This window comes from Python bivittatus, unplaced genomic scaffold (genome assembly GCF_059951505.1).
Source record: "Python bivittatus isolate LINGU-HERP-01145 unplaced genomic scaffold, Pbiv_v1 ctg000610_np1212, whole genome shotgun sequence".
Classification (NCBI taxonomy): Eukaryota; Metazoa; Chordata; class Lepidosauria; order Squamata; family Pythonidae; genus Python; species Python bivittatus.
Window position 1 is genome coordinate 15,523,691 of NW_028277088.1, and position 20,839 is coordinate 15,544,529.

At 39.3% G+C, this 20,839-nt stretch overlaps 1 protein-coding gene across 1 annotated transcript; it reads right to left on the reverse strand.

Annotated features, from left to right (window-relative positions):
- Window positions 1–1,275: 1,275 nt before the first annotated feature.
- Window positions 1,276–20,608, reverse strand: MTPAP (mitochondrial poly(A) polymerase). Its single transcript, XM_007426407.3, has 9 exons — window positions 20,413–20,608; window positions 13,791–13,963; window positions 13,192–13,425; window positions 11,222–11,446; window positions 8,603–8,814; window positions 6,459–6,685; window positions 3,584–3,676; window positions 3,414–3,487; window positions 1,276–2,020 (listed from the first exon to the last, which is right to left on the reverse strand). The coding sequence occupies exons 1-9, from the start codon at window positions 20,582–20,584 to the stop codon at window positions 1,721–1,723; spliced, it is 1,710 nt and encodes a 569-aa protein (XP_007426469.2). The 5' UTR covers window positions 20,585–20,608; the 3' UTR covers window positions 1,276–1,720.
- Window positions 20,609–20,839: the final 231 nt, after the last annotated feature.

Below are 20,839 nucleotides of genomic sequence, written 5' to 3' on the forward strand. Positions count from 1 at the left end.
GCAATTGACTAATGGTGATTTTGTTGTTGTTCTTGTTACTACTACTACTACTACTAGTACTACTACACTTGAGGCCTCCTGTGAATTCCCCAAGCAGCTTTAACCAGTCCTCTCCAGTCAGTCCCCTGAATGGCAAGGCTCTTGTGTCAAGCAATGGGTTGTTTCCCCATCCAGCCCAATTTATTCTCCCTTCCAGATGAATCAATCATGTTCCTTTAGATTGCAACTCCCGTCACCTTTGATGATCAGCTTTGATCATGCTTGAATGGGGCTAATGGAAGCTATAACTGAATAGACACAAGGCAGAGGTGGATACTCTCCACAAATACCTGATAAACAACAAAACAATTCTGAAAGCAAGGTTTGTAACACTATATGGCTAGCATTATATACTTGATCAAGTTACAGATCGCTTCTGAGTTTGATGAATCAGCATTAAACGGGGGCATCTTGAATATTTAAAGCTTTGTTGAGACCCTGTTTAAGAGAAAGTGCACACATACTCATACTGATCCATACTAAGGATCTGCCATAATTCATTAGGCAAACAGCCTATGAAAATCTGGAAGGCCAGCTGTTATCTAAATAAACCATAATTACTTGCCCACCCCTTTATGGCTCTCTGCCAAGACACTGGCAAAGCCCCTGGTCACCAAAGAAAAAGAAAGGAAGATAGCAGTGGGCAGGGGGCATTCAGAAATCCAATGGTAACAATCCCTTTATGTTAAGTACAGCAATTGCATAACAAAGATGAGACCCAAAATACAAAAATATACAGAAACACACCTTTTTGTCCATAGGTGCAAAAACTTAATTCTGGGGATGCATCTGTGGGTGTGCCTTTGTCCCCATCACTGAAGTCAATGGAGGAGTTTTTCCCCTGGCAAGAGCTGCATACCCACATTATGCTTCAAGCTCCTACACAAGTACAGAATCCCTGAACTGCTCTGACTTTAAAATGTTTCAGGCTCACAAGAAAGTTGGTCATAGCCTGCATGGAAGGCTCTGAATTGGGCTAATAAAATTCCATGGGTATCAAGCAGCGAGGCTGCAACTTATTTCAATTTCTCACATCTGGAAACATAATTAAAGTGTAATTTTGAAAACAAAGGTACAGTATGATCAGAAAAGTCAATGTACTCTATTTTTTAAAAAGCATTTTCCTCTGCAGCATGAAAATGCCATTGATAATTAGTCCTTATTATACAACTAGATGATTATCACTTCTCGGATTGTTTTAGCTATTAAGATGCCTCACAATAACAGCTCAATCACTCTGGTTTGTTTACTTTATTTCTCCATTAAAGGTATGGAAAGCAGTTTGTGGAAATAAATGCAAGTACTTCAATAAAAATGGTTGCAGCGCGTCAGTGGGTTGGCGAATCTGATTTTCCATGAGGACGCTTTGATGTTGTTTCTTCTTAGTTAACCAATCTAGGTTCCCCTAAGAATCTCTTTTCCTGTGTCCCATGTTCATTTCTCTTTCCCTGGTCTGCATCAACTTTCCCTGGTCTGCATCAAATGTGATCTGTAAAAGGGAAGTGGAGAATTTCCCAAAGGACCCGACGAGACTGACACACTGGCCAGTCCGATGGCAGCCCCTCTCTTCCATTTCAGACCAGGGAGAAGCCTGGCTCCTCAAGAGAAGTTTGAGCCATTCAGTGAATCCAGAGGCATCCATAGCAGCTGCCATACCTGAGAGTCTTTTCTCGGCATGGGCCTACATCTTTAAGGAATTCAGCAAGTCTTTCACTCTGTCGCTGTTTAGCATACTCAGCCGTTTGAAGCCCTTGCTGACATTTCCTGTATCCGATGCTTGGAGAAGGGCAGCCAAGCCCCAAGGCTTAGAGCTGTCTGAAGGATGTTTCTCCACCTGCTGCAAAATCCAGGCACCGTCCCTGGCCAGGCTAACAAATCGCTGAAGCTGTGCTGCGTTTACATTCTTGCTGATGTTAAGGCTCTCTTCAAAGGGATTCTGTATATGGAGGGCAGAGGCCTCTGGCTTGTTCTGCTCTTTCCCCTGCAGATTTCGAAAGGGGAAAACAAACTCCTTGAGTACCTGAGCTTCAACTCGATCTCTGAACAACCTTTCAACCATTATGGGAAGGATTTTACAACACACAGAAGTGACAGTCTACCAACCAAATCTGTGTTGTTTGGAAAGATGGAGAGAGAACAAATAAAAGGAATGATCTGAGTTACTATGGTGGGGAGGAGAGACCCTTGGTAGTGCAAGGACACTGAAGCAGCTGGTAGTGGTAAGATGCTCCTAGACCAGTGTTTCTCAACCTTGGCCACTTTAAGACCTGTGGACTTCAACTCCCAGAATTCCCCAGCCAGCAGCTGGTCTCAAGTGGTCAAGGTTGAGAAACACTCCTAGACAGATCTCCTGGGGCTGAATTCATCTCCTTTCCTTAGTAATTGCACCCCTGGTGGCTTGTTGCTGAATTGCAGCATGTGCAATCTTACAGCATTGGGGGGCTTATAAAAAGGGGTTCAGGGACAACAGTTTGGTACAATGGATAAGGTGCTGGATTAGAAACTGGGAGACGATGAATTCTAGTCCTCCCTTACACATGAACACCAGCTGGCTGGTGATGTGGGGCCGGTCACTCACTCTCAGCCCGATCCACCTCACAGGGTTGTTGTGAGGAAAACAGGAGGTGGGCACGTTATGTATACCACTTCAGGTCTATAAAATGAAGGCAGGATATAAATCTAATCAATAAACAAATAAATAAAGCATGTGTCTTGCTTTATACACTCCCCTTGATCTCTTCCCCATATGGTCCTCATTCCATTTAAGGCAAAGCTCCACGTGGTTCTTAAGCAGAGGGCAGGACCTGGCCAAACATTTACTTCCGACCCTTGATCTAAAAAGTTAGCAGGAGTGACCAGCGGGGATCAGAAGGCAAACCTTATCATGCTCCCTTTAGTGCAGTGTGTCTCAACCGTGGCAACTTTAAGATGTGTGGACTTCAACTCCCAGAATTCCCCAGCCAGCCAGTTGAGACACACTGCTTTAGTGACTACTTTCCAATGGAACCATTTTTCCACGCTTGTCAAACTGTTTGCTCTTCATTTCCCTCAGCAACACATTTTCAAGTTGTCTAATTAGCCGCTGCACTGCAATGAAACATATATAACCAGAGGTCTCCAATCACTCTAGACAGTAGGTATATTTCAAATTTTGAGAAGCTGCCGTTGGCATTCTTGCAAACCGGCTGTGGGTACAAAGCTTCTTCCCAAAATTGCCCCATGGGAGAAATAATCAGTTACAAAGCCCCAGTATCAGCACAGTGCATTAACTGGTGCTTTGGTCTGTACCACGGCTGCTTCTCATGCTTTTAACGACAAGCCTTTTTCCCCAAAAGATGCCAAAACCTCTCTGTGAAATTATTTAATGCGGTTACCTTTCGGATGTTTAGTGAATTCTTGTTGAAAGCAAAATTCCCATAGAATTCAAAGAAGTCTCTGAGGAGCACGTCTGTAAGATGAAATGGATGTGAAGTTAGAAAGAAGGAAAAACAAAGCCAGTGTTCTCAAATTAATTGGCGGGAATACTAACAATGGCTCTCCTTACCTAATGTTTCTGTGTTGCTTGTTGGAGTAATTTTATTCAGGTTACTAACAAAAGTACAGTCAAACCCTTCAATTATTTCCTTGTCTTCTGCATCTGAAAAAAATAATTTTGCAAGCTCCATTAATTCAGTATCTACAAACAAATTAGCTTTTCTATGATAGGTTACATAAAATTATAGCACACACAAGTTTATTATTACAATATTTCAGGCACCAAAAAAAAAAAAAAAAAGGCAGTTAAAAGCTGGAGAATAAATACTGTCACTTCAGTAGCTACCAGAGAGTCTTACGTGGAATTTTTGGGTCAGAAAACAGAACAGAACTGAAAGCCCATTGCCCGATTTGAAAAATTATTGCTTTTATTACAGGTAGACCTTGCTTACCGACTGTGTTGCTCAGCAACTGTTCAAAGTTATGAAGGTGATGAAAAAGTAACTTTACGGCCAATGCCCGTGTTTACGACCTTTGCAGCATCCCTCGGTCATGTGATCGCCATTACAGTCAGTACACATTGTCTTGTGCCTGACCTGTTGTTTTTCTTTTTTCCCCCCCTCGCAGAGTGGAGAGATTGGAGAGGAAGAGATTACAAGAGAGTAAGCAGGCACACAATGGGGAATATACATCAAAAGCAATGCGCTGGCACTGGCAGTTACCCAAACAGACCGGTATATTCCCCACTGTGTGCCTGCCTACTCTCTTGTAATCCCTTCCTCTCCAATGAATGTAAATACAAATATTAATTCCATTCTTGCTAATTATCCCAGTGCTGGGGTGAGCATTCCAAAGGCGGGGGGGGGTTAGGAGGCAAGCAAAAGCCTAAGCTGTGAAACTGATTAGTCTTGTCAGTTACAGGCAGCAGCTGTGAATGTCAGCAAGGACTGGATGTATTCAAACATTCCTTGGGCCTTTCTTCTGAGGAAGCATACTTGCAAAATACCAGTTATGTCCAGGTCAAGAAAAAGTATCAATTCAAATAACTTCAGTTAAGTAACATGAAGAACAGCTAGTCCTGAATTGGATTGCTAGGAACTGGCAGACTTTTAAAAAATTTGTGAGTCATGATTAACTCAGCTTTTATTTATTTATTTATCAAATTTTTATGGCTGCCCATCCCATAAAAAGTGACTGTGGGCAGCACACAGCAAAAAATATAAAACAATAAACATGTCAAACACAGTCATATTAAAAAAAGTTTTAAAAAAAGTCTAGTCCTCAAGCTGTTGGGGAAGTAGAATTAAAATTAATCAATTAATTAATCTATGTATTGTCGAAGGCTTTCAGGGCCGGCATACGATGGCTGGTGTGGGTCTTCCGGGCTTATTAATTATTAATTAATCCTTAATAAATGCAAAGTAATAAATATGCAAATACAATACATGTCTCTTTACATGCTCTCAGCTGTGATATTGCAAGTGATGAATGAAATGACAGGGGGAACTCTGATCAGAATACTGAAGTCAATTTTGACAGCCTTGTGACAAAGGTGGCACAAGAGGAGCACTGTATTCTCACTCACCAAATTTATGTACAGTACAAAGTACACTAAAGGTAGTCCTCGCTTAGTGACCACTTGTTCAGTGACCATTCAAAGTTACGATTACACTGAATGAGGTGGTCTTATGACCTGTTCTCAAAGTTGTGGCTCTCACAGTATCCCTGCAGTCATGTGATCGCAATTCAGGCACTTGGCAACCAGCTTGCACTTATGATAGTTGCAACTTCCCGCAGTCACGATTGCCATTTGCAACCTTTCCTGCTGGCTTCCCACAAGCAAAGTCAATGGGGAAGCTGGCAGGGAAGGTCACAAGTTACTCCCACTGCTTTTTCTCCTGAGAAGCCCCCAAGCACCAGGGTGAGTGCAGGCCCCAGGCAGGCGGGCAACTGCCCGTCCACCCATACTTGTGCCCTGCCTGCACTTGTGCCGCAGCAGGCAGCCCCCCAGGCTGCTTGTGAGCTACCTAAGGAAAAGCTTGTGAGCAAGACTTGCAACTTCCTGCCAGCTTCCGCACTGACTTTGCTTGTGGGAAGCCGGGAGGAAATCGCAAGTCAGAGTCATGTAAGGTACACATTTAATGACCTGTGATCCTCACTTAATAACAGTAACAGGGATTGTTGGGATTGCTGTTGCTAAGCAATGCAGTCACATGACATCTCGCTTTATGACTGTATCGCTTAGCATAAGAAATTCCAGTCCCAATTACCATAGTTAAGCAAGGACTACCTGTAAATACATGTTCTTATTATACAATATATTGCCTTCATATAGTACATTTCAAGTGTTCAAAGTATCTTGGACACATTTTCAGTAATCCTTAAACAGCTTGTAACACAATTACTCTAATTGTTATTTTACAAATGGGCCACTGAGGCATAGCAAATACAGCTTCGACACTGCCAAATGAATTCATGCCTGCAGTGAGATTTGAGCTAAATATTTTTGGAGGAACAGAGAGTTCCCCATGGTTTCAGCTTCCAGTTACGTAGAATAGAAATGGGACCTGGGCTGTCTATATTTTTTCTAAGCATCCTTAAGAGTCATCTCACTTCTGGAGTAGATGAGAGGCAATTGCTTTTTAGCGCACATATTTCTTGTCAAGGGTGCAGCGTTACACAGTCACAGCTTCTATGATAACTATGAAAAGGGGGGGGAGACAATATATTGGTTTCAGTGTGCATGTGTGGAGGAGTGTGTTCAGAAAACATTAACTTTATACCCTACAGCAATGTTTCTCAACCTCAGCAACTTTAAGATATGTGGACGAGTTGAAGTCCACATATCTTAAAAGTTGCTGAGGTTGAGAAACACTGCAGTAAGGGAAAGGAACATTTCACAACCAGTAGTACTCCAGCAAAAAGTAAGTTAATCATTCTTTTACCAGCCAGTTTCTTGAGTTGATCCAAGGTGGGAACAATGGGAGGCTGCCTTTGTTGCAGAAAAAACAAGACCATCATGGTTAGAGAGAAATTGGTAATCCAAGCGCCAGGAATGCTACTTGTAAGTCCATGAGTCCACGCCCAGTATCGTATACTGAAGGCAAGAGCTCTTACACGTGAGTCAAGGCAGCCATAGACATAAAGGAGTTCCGAACTTTTCAAGGCAATTCTGTTGGAAGAGAAAAAGATGGAAGGGGAAATTACAGCAGCCATGATAATATATTGCCGTAACTTCATGGAAAAAGCCTAACAATATTTTTGCTTTTGCACAATCAGCTAACATTGGGGCACACTAAAATGGAGCTCCAATAAGGAAAGCCACTTCTAAGAAGAAAACATAAAAGCACATCGAAATAATTAAGAACACACGATACACCGAGTAAGAAAATGTAGCAAAAATCACCAATATAAATGTATATGATAGATAGATAGATAGATAGATAGATAGATAGATAGATAGATAGATAGATAGATAGAAAGATAGATAGATAGATAGATAGATAGATAGATAGATAGATAGATAGATAGATAGATAGATAGATAATGATTTGAAAAGTACATTTGAAACACTCTATTTAGATCAGTGTTTTTCAAACTTGGCAACTTTAAGATGTGTGGACTTCCCAGAATTCCCCAGCCAGTTGAAGTCCACACATCTTAAAGTTGCCAAGTTTGAAAAACAATGATTTAGATTGTATAATTTTAACAAATAATTGTTTATGAATATTTTATTGCCCTACCCTAGGATGATGTTTTCTATTTGGGGGCAGGCATGTTTTGGGTGTAATGTTTTCTTTTTGCAAACTGTCTGTTACTATGAAATGACTAACATACTTTTAAAACAGGATTGCTTTCCCTGGACAGCAGTAACAGAAATGAGAATTACTGGCTCTGGGCTGAAGAACCACTCCGCAAAATAATATTATATACTACAACGGGTGGCTTTGCCTTCTGGATCAGGAGCAGAAGGAAGTGGCTTTCATAAGGCTGCCTATATATTCTGAATATAATCTTTAGCCAATACAGAATCATTGTAGGATGCAATCGGAAATTGTAAGGGGCAAACAATACGGCTTTCCTTCCCTGTTTCATCAGTTAGTTCCAGAACAGGAGTTTAAAAAAAAAAAAAAAAGGAACAGAATTCTTGAGTGAGAATGGAAACAAGGGCTTGATTTAACCAGGAATAGAAGAGCACCATCATCCACGCAAAGATGATATAACATGGCCCATGAATCCTTGGCTAAGACATGACCCTGATCTGTTCAACAGAACGAAGCTACTTCTCTTTCTCTCTCGGGGCAATTCATGATCGAGTCATTAACAAAACACTGCTTTGTTTTGTTTCCATGCATAGAACCGAGAAACAAAAGTTCTTTTTTTAAAAAAATGAAAATATGTTCAAAGAGAAAATGAACTGGCTATTCCAAAGAAATTTGCTTCCTCCTAGTGGCCATTCTGAAGAAAAAGATTCTTCCTGAATAATCCAAGCCTGGGTAAAAGTCCACGGTTTATCTTAACCACTTATGGAATAAATGAATTAATTAAGAATTAAATCCTAAATCCTGACCCATCTTATGTCTGCTCCGGCTATTTAGAACAAGGACCATGCGGTGCATACAATGTTCAGAGGGTGAGACCTGGGTTCAGATCAGCCATTAGGTTTACTGTTAGTTTGCCACTTTCATCCCAAACCCTTTCGGATGAATATATAGTTGCCACCAAGTCAAGCTGGCGCCCACAACCATGTAACAGAAGCCCCGCCCCCTCTTATGTGCACTGTGACGCATGCAAAAAAGGGTGAGGTTTTGATCACATGATTGTGATAGCCATTTTTTGGGCTTTGTCAGACAACCACTGTGTTATCGAGGAGCGGTTAGCAGGGGTGTATTCAGGTTCAGGTCCACCATTGCCCATGGAAGCGCACTTGGTAGAACCTTTCTTAATCCAATTTATCACAACTGGCTGCTGTTGTGGGCATAAAATGGTAGGACTATATGCTCCTCCTGGAGGAAAGGCAGACTATAAAACTAAACAGTAACAACAGCGAAAATGGAAATGTAATTTTAAAACCTTATAAAACGCTTACCGATTGTTTAGTGTCAAATCACACTGAAGCCCGGAAGGCTGATGGGAAAATCTCACTAATGGACAACGAGCATTAAGTATCTTCTGGACACCCTCACACCCCGGGCCAAAATTATCAAGAAATTCACCAATCACATTAAGGATCCTTTGTGCTGCTATTCGTTCAGAAGGAGCTTTCTTCATTTGGTAAATTATGTTAAAGGGGCTTGTTTTCTAACACAAAAGAAAACAGCATAAAAAGTTAATTCACAAATTAGACAAGTCCCATTCCCAAAGCTGAAACAAGGAGAGGCAGCATTGGAAAATAATGAGAGACACTCCCAAATTAGGCAAAAGGGGGCATACAGTTAACCATAGTAAAAAGAAATGTTTCCAGATAACGGCCCTTTTTATTAGATTTCATGTAACTTTAAATTGCCATACAAATTAAAGCTGCATGGCAACTAAGGCCTTCTTGATTTCTTGTTGTATTTTATGCACCTCTCTGAGCTTCTTAAATTCAATGCATTCACCTCCTCTACTTCTGTAATGTATATATATTCAACTTCTCAAACAACAAGAAACATCTGGCTCAGAGAGGGAATATTTCTTTACATCAGCTCTTTCTCCAATCTAGTGCCCTCCAGATTGCTGGACTCCAATTCCTATCATTCCAATAGAGGACCTGATTAGGGGACATCAGAATCACATCCTGAGGATGTGAGATCAGGGAAGGGTGTCCTGAATGGATTCATCTGGAAATCAAACTTGCTGTTACATACAAGTTATTTGAGAATCTAACATCTCAAATTCTGAAACTTAAAGTTGGAAGGCTTCATTTAGGTCACTGAGTCCAGCTGCCTGCTCCGGCAGGAATCCAAAGTAAACCATCCCTGACAGATGGCTGTCTGGTCTCTGCTTTGGCACATTCACAGAAAGCAAACTCACCACCTCTTTGGGCAATTGATTACGCTGATGAACTGCTCTTATAGTCAAGGAAATATTTTCTAATATTCAATCAGAATCTGCCGTTTTGTAATACAATGTTTATATAAATGTGCTCATGGTTGGAGGAGAATCCACAGATACCATGACAAATAGCACCAGGCTAGAAACTCGGAGACCATGAGTTCTAGTCCCGCCTTAGGCACAAAGCCAGCTGGATCATCTTGGGCCAGTCACTCTATCTCAGCCCTAGGAAGGAGGCAATGGCAAACCACTGCCGAAATCTTGCCAAGAAAACTGCAGGGCCTAGTCCAGGCAGTCGCCAGGAGTCAACACTGACTTGAAGGCTCAATCAATCAATCAATCAATCTTGATGAATAAGCACAGAAAGGAGGGAGGATCCAGGCAGCCGCAATGCCTCATTCGTTTCCTCCACGCATCTCAAAAGACCGTGAACACAAAGCACAGGCCTACGCTTTGGGCTTGTATTTTCTTACAGCAATGTAACAAAAGCTGCAGGAGAAAGTACATAAGCACAAAGGAAAGCACAACTTCCTCCTGTTGTGAAATTTGTCTCTGCTGAGCAATGCAGTACAGTTTCAGAGGCTGGTATGTGGGAAACCAAGGGGGAAACTCCAGATTTTCCCAGGCCAGGTTTCTAACTGTTCAGCTCATGCTTGTGCCTTAAGGCCATTTTGTAATCAAAAGTATCAATGGTGCATATATTTCTAATACTGGAGCCTGTGCACATGTGTATACACATACTGGATGCAATATATATGGGATCCCAAGGACTGTATGCCATCTCACTCCCCTTTCCACCTTCCTGCCCCAAAGCAACATCTAGGCCACAGGAAGAAAAGACAGCCAACACTAGCCACAGGCATCATAATAGTGGCTAATATTTTTTTAATTAAATTTACAAGAGTTTTATCCTGCTTTACTGCTTAAAAGCACTCAAAGTACCAAACAAAACTAGTAAATACAAAGATTAAAAATATGATACTCATTTAAAACTATTTAAAAAAAAAACCAGTACAATAGATAAATTTAAAACAGCCTTTTGCAATGGGGAGAGTCAATGAAAAAAATCAACTAATTGAAACCAGCAAAAATGATGGGAAAAAGGTTTCATTTTTTGGTAGAAATCGGAGAGACCCCACAGGATGGGAGTTGCAACCAAAAAGATTTGTTTAATGAGATACCTCTCTAGCTATTCCTACAAGCTGAGCAGAAACAGTTAAGAACAGGTAGACTTTACACACCTCAGTCTCAATCTGTTTAATGTTCCAAAGCAGTGTTTTTCAAACTTGGCGACTTTAAGATGTGTGGACTTCAACTCCCAGAACTCCCCAGCCATCATTTGGAATTCTGGGAGTTGAAGTCCACACATCTTAAAGTTGCCAAGTTTGAAAAACACTGTTCTGAAATCTAATAGTTTAGGATAATATTGATCTTTTCTGCTGCAGCTGCTTCTTTTAAAAAATAGAAGCGAACTCTTTCAAACTTATTAAGAATAAGATTTAGCCTATTCAGGGGAGAAAAACCTAGAAAAGCAAAGAATAATGGGAGATGAATCTGGGAATCGATCAACAAAGTAGCCTAACTCCAGAGGATGCTAATGTCACGGCCTTCATTTCCATCTCAGCACATCACAATTAAGTCATTTTACGATACCATTAGAGAAATATTTTACCTTTCTGATAGTATTTTTCCCAATTTTATTCAGCTCCAGGAACATGTCTAAGTCACATCCCAGTTTGCCAAAGGTATTCACAGAAGAACCGAAAGGCTTCACGATACAGTCAGGAAAATAAGTACTTGCAATGTCTTGAATTAAGGAACAGGCTAAAAAACGGAGCTTGATATTTTCTTCGGTCAACTGACATTCTTTTGTGAGCAGGTACAACTGGTCGCTCACCTATAGAGCAACAATAACAAAAAGAGGAAATACTTCAGAAGACATATGTTGTTAAGTGTCTAGCACTCAAGATACTTGTAAGATACAGCCTAACCTTTTACAATTGTATTCTTATAAGATACAGCATCAAGCTTAACCTTTTCCACATCCTGCATTTTCAAAACCTACCCTTAAAGAACCTTAGAAGAATAGCTAAAAACATTAACAGCCAACACAACTGCTCTACAGACAAGAATCCAAGAAAATAATCTTCAAGCCTGCATTGAGGGCACCAGCTATTGATTCTATACAGCAGCAGCAATTTAAAGAATGCAGCAAATGATTTCTAGTTGCAGGTGTTTTCAAATATACTGCTTTGGCATCCTGTTGGCATTGTTCTTTTGTTATAATTTTATTGTTCTTGCTGCCTGCTGAGAACATTATGCATTTTTTAAAATAAAAGGACTACATTTCTGAGCTACTGAGAAAAGGGCACCACACGTTTATGTACTAGAAATATGCTAAGTCTACCCAAGCAAGACAATCCAAGAGAATTTGCTTGTATTGCATAAGCTCCCCCAAATGACAAATTGATCCTTAGAGCTGTTGGACAGCAGACAGTTTTATACAGTGGAAAGAAAGCATGGAGAAACACTAAAGTTACAGGTGTAACTTCTATTAGAAAATATTCTTGAGGCTGGTCTTTGTATGAAGGGGAAAAAAAGAATAAAACTGAGACAGGAAGGAATGATGAAAGCCCTGAGAATATCAGGCTAACCAGGAGAAGGCATGTTATATTGAGACAGGCAAAGTGAGCCTTTTAGACAAGGAAAGGAGGTAACAGTACAGGGTTCTCTGCTAACTATCCCAACATTTATTGTTCCTCATGGTCAGAAGGGTTCTAGTTACAGAAAGCCAGTGCATGCAAAGTTGAATTCCCAACAAGAACTATGTTTCTTCTTCAAAGTACAGCTTCAAAGATTGCTGGAAGTATTCTCGAATATATTTATGTGGATCAGTGGTGAAACTGGATAAATTTGTAATACAAACAACAGTTGGTTCCCTTTGCTTTGATGTGAACCAGCCATCTGTGGTTTATTTGGCAAATCATAGTTAAATAAACCATGGGTAGTATAATGTAGGCACCCAGTCCCTGGTCACTTTTTTGTTGGGTAGAAAAGTGGAGGCAAGAAGGAAACTTCTACCTCCCCATGCCAAGTAGTGTACTTAATATCTTAATGTTCTTTTTCCTCTAGAGCAGTGTTTCTCAACCTCAGCAACTTTAAGAATTCTGGGAGTTGAAGTCCCCACATCTTAAAGTTGAGAAACACTGCCCTAGGGAAATCCTTCAGCAGTTTCTGTCCTGAGTTTATTCATCAAGCAATGAAACTAAAATGTTGTCCAGCCCTCTCAGCATTTCTGCAAAAAAGGGCAGGGAGTGGAATTCTTATGTATTAGGAAAAGGCAACAGGAAGGAACCCAGGATCCATATTCTTTTGCTTGGCAAACAAAGTAAGCCCAAAATTGTGGACTTCTGTATAAAGCTAGAGTTGTTTCCTTACAAGATTAATCAAGGTATTTAATCATTTATGGCATCTGTAAAAACATATGCACTTTTAGCAAGTCACCTGATCAATACTGCTCACTCAGCCATATTAAGCTGCAATCCATTTTTCAGTTACACATTCAATGCAAAAATAAACCTAGTTATTTGTTATCAAAGAATTGCAAAACAATCACTGTATGAGCTATAAGTATGAACTTACACTGTCAGCATCACAAAGTTTCTTCACCAGCTTTTCAACCGGAATAGAGGTTTGTCTGTGACACTGAACTGGGGTGTGTTCAGAAACAAGGTCTGACTGTTTTTTCAGCATCAAGGTAAGGACTCTAGATTTAAATGGAACAGGATATTCATCCTTAAGCTCTGGAATTGTGATGACCTCCTGCAATGAAGTTATGCTTTCTCTCTCAGAAAATTCTATGACTGCATACATAGCCTGAAGCAATATAAGAGAAGAAACAGGAAAAAAAATATATCAACAATAAGAGCTTAGGTCTGAGAACACAGATGAACTATTTGAAGGATTGTGATTTAACAGTTAAGTGGATCTGCAACACAAACAGTCAAGACCATTAAATATGTACTTATGTCCTTAACTGATGTACTTAACTGACTTCATTTAAGCACCCTTCAGGCGAAAAAAAAAGAGAATGTCAAAAAATAATTTCTGTGCCATCTGTAACAACAGTAAAAAAGCAAAATAATATGGGTTTTCTTAAACTCATCCACTGAGGCCTTTCCTGTTTGAAATAAACATACCTTAATATTTATTTTTCAATTGCTAACATTTCAAATACTTACTTTACTTTTATAGAAGAAATGATTCTGAACGTTTCCATGACGAGATAAGTATTTGAGAAAAGCCTTGGCACTGAAATTGGGTGGACAGTTTATTAACACAGTCCTCTGTGCTTGTTCTTGTCTTTCTGCAAGAATTTCATTGAATGTCTTTTTCCCAGAGTCAGTTTCACTATCTAGATTGGAGGAGAAAAAGACACTAATGTGAAAAACTTAGATGACACACCAGGATTTCTTTTTTGGCAGCCTGGCATCAGGACATAACCCTTACTTTTAAAATATGTGTCAAAGATGACACACGACATTTTGGGTGACACCCCAGTGTTCACCAACACCCAACAACAACTATTTTCCCTGTTTGAGTTACCAAAGGAACTGAGTTTGTTTTACTCGTATTTCATTTTTGTAATTATTTGACGTTTCTTTATATAATACATAGCACCGCACATGACTGGACTGTATTTTTCTTAAATAAATATGTAAACAATTGTTTCTCTTTTGTTCAGGGGTGTGTGTGTGTGAGTGACACACCAGCAGAGTCAAGTTGGCATTTTCTGAATTTTTGACAAGCCAGGCGCAAAAGGTTCGCCATCACTACACTAGATGTTACTTCTCCCAAATCCCTCTTTACAGAACCTGTGATTTCTCTGACTTGTTCTTTATACAGTATTATAATGAGAATGACAGCAAATTTACTAAGAGAAGTAGATTGGATAGATAGGGTGTACATAGGTTTGTTAAGAACTTGAAAGGACTATCTGAATAAGACTTCTCTATATTCATATATAACTACTGCTGTAAAGGCAAAAGTGGGGATGAGTCTACAGTTCATTCTTTTGGCCTACTGCAAGAATGGTAACAGTAATCTCTTGTCTATCAGGAGTTGCGCTCTTGCAGCAAGCATCTTTTTCTAATCAAGTGGGCTACCTGGGATTTGAAGCTGCACAGGAGGCTGACGCATGTAGACAAAACTTGCCACTGCAAACATTTCATCCCCAACATGCCAGAGAGGGGAGGCATCGGCAGCGGGCATGTACGGAAGAGGGTGCAGCCAATGGGCCAACATCACTGTTTGTGTTCATACAATGATAATATTGGGGAGTGGGGAGGAGAAAATGCCAAAATAACAGATATCCACAAAAGCAGTACCTCTACACTGATCTAATTCAATATTTACCACAGTAAAGAAATCATATCCCTTTAATTCAACAATGTCATTAAGATCAGTTAAAATAGCTACAAAACGAATCCCATCAAATCTCTTTTGTCTTTCAGATCACAGCAACCCAGCAATGGTATTTAAAATGAAAGATAGTATACAAGATTGGATTCAAATTACCTGCAAAGCTTGTTTGATTTTTGCTCAGCACCATATTTATGTACAAAATGTGTGTTGCTTCAATCACAGACTCTAAATTTACTACTAGTATAATTAAAAAAAAACAACTCACAGTAGGTAATTAACAAACCAGTAGGTCAGTTATCAATGTAAGAAAGATAACAATTTAACACAAACCTTCTCATAAATACTCACCAGATAATAACCATAATAACCCAGACATAACCATAACATTATTCCCTTAAAGGCTTTCTGAAACAGCTGTTTTTTTAACTGCTCTTCTATCAGTCCACATATTATAATTTATAAATCATGATTTCTTGCTTTGTGACCTTTTCATCAATCCACTACAGAATTATTCACATATATCCTAAGCCACATTTAATAACTCTGACTTACTACATAGGCCATAATTGGGGAAGGTGATGGCACTATATACATGCTCAACAAATTTTGTGTTTTTTCATGGTGAGTTTTGGATGGATTTTTCTTGTACCTATTTTTCTTAGACCCCCCCCCCCACATTGTTCAGCATTTAGTTGAATTTCGAGTCTGCATCTTGACTGACTCTGGCATCTGGAGAAAACTATTTGGAATGGAAAGGGAAAGAAAATAAAATAGAACTGGATATAAACCTTATCTCTACAAGCTAATTCCCTGGAAGAGGTAAGAGGCAATGTTCATGTGAACTGATAATGCAGTCTTTGTGAATCATTTGTCAATTTGCTATACTGCTCAATAGGGAAGGTTTTGCAAACTGGATTTCTTTTTAAAATGGTATATACCAGACAAACTTACAACCTAATAAGTATTATGCCAGATGTGACTTATGCTGTTTCTAAAAGAGAGACATCACAATTCCAAATTACCCAATTCTTTTCATCTGGGGTAGCTGCTTTGGGGTTGGGAACCAAACCCTCGTGCTGGGGCCTGGACTGGTTTGAAAGCTAATTTTTCAGACCTTGGTGCCCCATTTATCTGCAGAGCTAGCTTCAGCAGAACACAAATGACTAGCCTCAGAAAAGGACAGATGTTTAGAAAATTGAACTGATGTACAAAAAAAAAAAAAAGGATTGAAATAAGAAGGAATGGGTTGTTATTCTTCTAGATTTAAAAAGCAAGACCCAATTTGATTTGGAGCACATTAGGGTTTTCCTTTCAGAGTGCAAGAGGCTTTAACTACTTTTGTAGAAATGTGCAAAAGTAACAGCACAGACGATTAACTCGTTGTAACAAAAATATTTTTTGGGATGGGTTGCCAACAAGGCATATGCAAGCAGTTACATGAAGCAAGTAGGGAGGAATACTAGGCCTAATAATGAAGTGAAGGACAGTAAAATCACTAAACATGTAGACTAAAATAATTACACGCCTCTAAAATGTAAGAAAATGATACAAAGAATATTTTTCACCTATTAGAGGAATATTTTAAAACTGGCAGTAAGAAACCTGCCTGAGAAACCAAAAAGAGTAAGAATGAAGATATGAATCCCCCCTTGATATTCATATCTTCATTCCCCCTTAAGATATGATTCTAAAAGCAGAGCTCAAGAGACTGATAAACGAGAGCAGGAAACAATATCCACATGGGAACAGAAAAATCTGAGATCTAAATCCCAAACTGAACTAGAACCATGAGGTTAGGCCCTCCTCATTAACTTCCCTGAAATTTAGTACTGGCCTGCTAAAACTAGCTTTAATTAACTATCCAAAGCCATGGGCTCATTCAGGTAAAATTATTCTTAGAATCAGTTCTGCCTAGACACTTCTTTGCATCTGATTTTTAGATTAGAAGAACAGTTACATTATGGTGGAATTGGTACCCATATGATACTTTTAGTAATCAGTAAAAAGCTAGATTTTTATGAGAAAGAAGATTTATGCTGCTTGCAAATGACCTAGTAGAGCCTAGAGTTTCTGAAAATTTGGCTCCCTCTTACCCAGTACATAAGACCTCGACTCCTTTCCTACAGCAAAAATAACTCTTGAAGGATGTAATCCACAGGGATCTGTCCTTTCTGATGTTCTTATAATTCCTGTTCCATCTCCAACTATGGAGAAAAAGCTGAATTTGAGAAATCTACATCATGATTTTTCATTATAGTTTTCAGCTAAGGCTGGAGATACAGCCTGAAGAAAAAACATTTAGATTCTTTCTTTCTTTTGCCCATAAAAAGTACAACATGCTGTTATAAAGAGGATAATTTGAAGATTCACTCATTATAAGCTCAAGGTCTGAGTGATATTGAGATAAAAGAGCAGGTTCAGAGAAGCTCCCTGTTTGGACAAAAGGTGGCAGAGGACAGATTAAATGCTTAGGAAAGTCTAGATGAGGACGTTGATGTATATGTTTGATACACCTTAGGAAAGATCAAACAGAATGTAGCTGATTGGAAAACCAAGCTCTTTGATAATTAATAATTAAATTTTTATCCAATCATAAATCTTATCAGAAATGATACTGTTAGCTTGACTGGTTTAGGATCTCATTTAAGACAGCTTGGAGGTTAAAGGGATTTTTACAGATGGTTTGGAATCTTTAATTAAAGAACTAGAATAGCTGGATGAATTGATGGACTTTTGTTTGCAATCTCCTAATCTAACAGTAAAATGCAATGCACAGGATTTGGTGATTATCTTTCTAAATGTTTCTACATTCCTCCAACATCCTCTAGATACTGCCCTACTGATATATGGTCGATGCTGAACCAAGCTCTATAGCCCTTATATTTAAAACTTCCAAAAGCTTTAATAACAGTGCTTGATTTCAATGCAAGAGTGACTCCCTTCTTATCAGATGTGGCACTCAAGGATGAAAATATAAACAGAGCAGGATTAAGCTTGCTTGCATTGACATTTAAGTTTGGTCTGCAGATATTAGGGAGCAAAGGTCCATGATTTATATACTTATTCACTTATCACACAATACATTCTAGAAGTATACTAGCCTGCATTTACATGTCTAAAGAAAGAGCCCATTTCTTCTCAAATTTGTTATTACTAGAGGACAGTGACCATCAATCAGCATCAGTAAACGTAATGTGGGATTCTGATGTAAGACCCATGTCCACTGCAAGCCTCATGAAAAGTGATTAAAACGGAAGCAGATGTGAGAAAAATCCATAGTTCAAAACTAGAAGCTTGGGCAACATGGTATAAATCCCAAGTGCTGTTACCAACTCAGTTCTGTCAATATATGACATTCTTTGCTCTGATTTTTTAAAAAATCCTTGAACCAAAACCACTGAATATAAATCAAAGAACCTCAGTGTAATTTGACAAGGACTGTAAAATCATGAGAAAGCAGTTGAAAGAGGAAATCAAAGAACTCAGGTCAATCCAAGCAAAATTTTCTTTTCTTTTTTTATCTAGCTATTATGTAAATAACATTTCTCCCTCCATGATTCAAGTTTCCATAGGTTTAAGGCTTTGGGCAGATTTATATGGATGATATTGATCTTAATGCTACTTATTAAAATGCATTTGAAGAGGAGCTTCAGAAAGAGAATAATGTGGTATTAAAAATGTTAAATCTAAGAGAATGTCTTCAAGTTAAAAGAAAAAAAAAGAACTTTATATAAATAATACCAGAATAACAAGGATGCAGGCAGTAAAATCCTATTGTCTTGGAGTGGCCTTTTCTTCCTTCAGATTCCTGATTTATGCAGCTAGAGAAGTGTTTTTCAAATTTGGCAACTTGAAGATGTGTGGACTTCAACTCCCAGAATTCCCCAGCCAGCATGCTAGGGGACTGAGATAGAGAGATCCATGCTGAGATTTGCTGCATGCTTCCAGTTATTGAATAAGCTTTTAATTTGGAAATACCCAGCCTCAGCAATTTAAACATTTTCAAAGTTAAGGCCATCCCAATATGGACCTATAGCACAGAAATATGCAGTTTTACCAGTACTTTGTCAGTTGAAAGCATCCAGACAGACTTTGGGTATATGATAACTGATGTACAAAACATCCACTATTATGTCAGAATTGAAAATTGAGGCTATTAAGATCTTAATCCACATTGGAATGTTAAATGATTGGACCAAAGTACTGCCAATCATAGGCTTCTCTCGCAGAATGGATTAGGAAGACCAGTGAAAACCCACAGCTTCAGAAATGTATGACTCTAATTGTAGACTGTTTTATTATTCAGGCATTGAGTACTCTGGGTAATGCTTCAAGAACAGCTCATAAAGACAATTTTAGATATCAGTGTTCAAACCAAAATAGCTGCCCTGCCAACTCAACAGTTGCAGTTCCAAATGGAAATGCAATTCAGCAAGAAAATGAAGCATCAGAAAGCTGTGACTTACCTGCATTTTATGCAAATGGATACTATAATGAAACTTATATATTATATTATATATTATATTATATATATTATTATATATTATTATATATTATATTATATTATATTATATTATATTATATTATATTATAATGAAACTGCCAACTCAACAGTTGAAGTTCCAAATGGAAATTGCATTCAGCAAGAAAATGAAGCATCAGAAAGCTGTGACTTACCTGCATTTTATGCAAATGGATACTATAATGAAACTTGGCCATTTCTGTGGGATCTCTGCTCAAGAAAGGCTTTTTGTTTATGGGAGACTAGCAAGTATCAAAGAGGTATTTCTGAACCTTTTTTTTCCCTAAGAAAATGAAATCCAGGAAGGTAAAAAATACATTCTTCCTACTGAAATAACCAGTACATAAGAAAGTCACTACACCATTAATGCCTCTCAGCTAAGAAAACAATACTTGAATGTGATTACAGTGCACTGCTATGGTGATTCTAAAAGTGAACACTTGTATTTGGGGAGAACAATCACTCTTTTTAAAAACCATGTTTAAAAGTTTTAAATTTTATTTAAGCCTAGTTGTTCCATTTATAGTGTTTTATTTGGTTTGATATTTCAATTCTCTTTCACTATGGTGTTGAGTTTCGATCCATTGTTTTAACTCTGTGTTTCATTCCGTGTTTGCTCAAATAAGGCACAGCTGGCTGGGTCCACATGAACCTCCAGAAAGCAAAAGCCACGTTCCGACAACCTCCTCTCCAACAGCTGGAGCCAGGCTCCTGCAGCTCCTGTTTTTTGCGCTGTACTATTTTTCGCAGGTAAAGGACACGAATCAGAAGGAATAACAGCATCCCCCCCACCCCCACGACGCTATTTCGAAAATCTACACCGGCCGATCTCGATATAAGGCCTAGCGAAAGGGGTTCGCCTCTTCCCTCGCCTGCTTAAAGTCTACCTTCCGAAAAATAAAAGACACCTGTTTTACCCTTCGCCGGTGCCACGCCGCCCGGAACCTGCGGCTCTCCCTGGGATACCGCAGCGGCTTCCGCGGAGCTGAATCGGATCGCGGCGACCCGTCGCTTTGCCACAACCAGTCGGGATAAAATCAGTCCCCGCCATTGAAGCAACAGAGGCAAGGTCCCCGTGGGGGCAGCCATTACTGCCGAAAGGAAAGAGCCCGGTGCGCCTGCGCGCCGTGACGGAAGTCGTACGGGACAGAGTGGCGTGAGGGTCAATTTTCCTCACATGACGTATCGCTTTTCCAGTGTGTGAAACCCTTTCAGCTTCATCCGAAGAGTGGTTGGCGGGAGAAAGACTAACCTGACAAAGGCATCCGCGTTGTTTTACTGCACTGGATGAAAAGTCAGACTATTTTTTTGCTCCAGAGGAGATTATGCTAGAATTATCTCCTG

Excerpts from the sequence above, each read along its gene's own strand:
- MTPAP (XM_007426407.3), bottom strand. The coding sequence starts at position 20,584 with ATGGCTGCCCCCACGGGGACCTTGCCTCTGTTGCTTCAATGGCGGGGA. Across the intron at positions 3,677-6,458 it reads TCAACTCAAGAAACTGGCTG|ATGCAGAAGACAAGGAAATA; the intron begins GTAAAAGAATGA and ends TATTTTTTTCAG. Across the intron at positions 3,488-3,583 it reads AAGCAACACAGAAACATTAG|ACGTGCTCCTCAGAGACTTC; the intron begins GTAAGGAGAGCC and ends TTCATCTTACAG.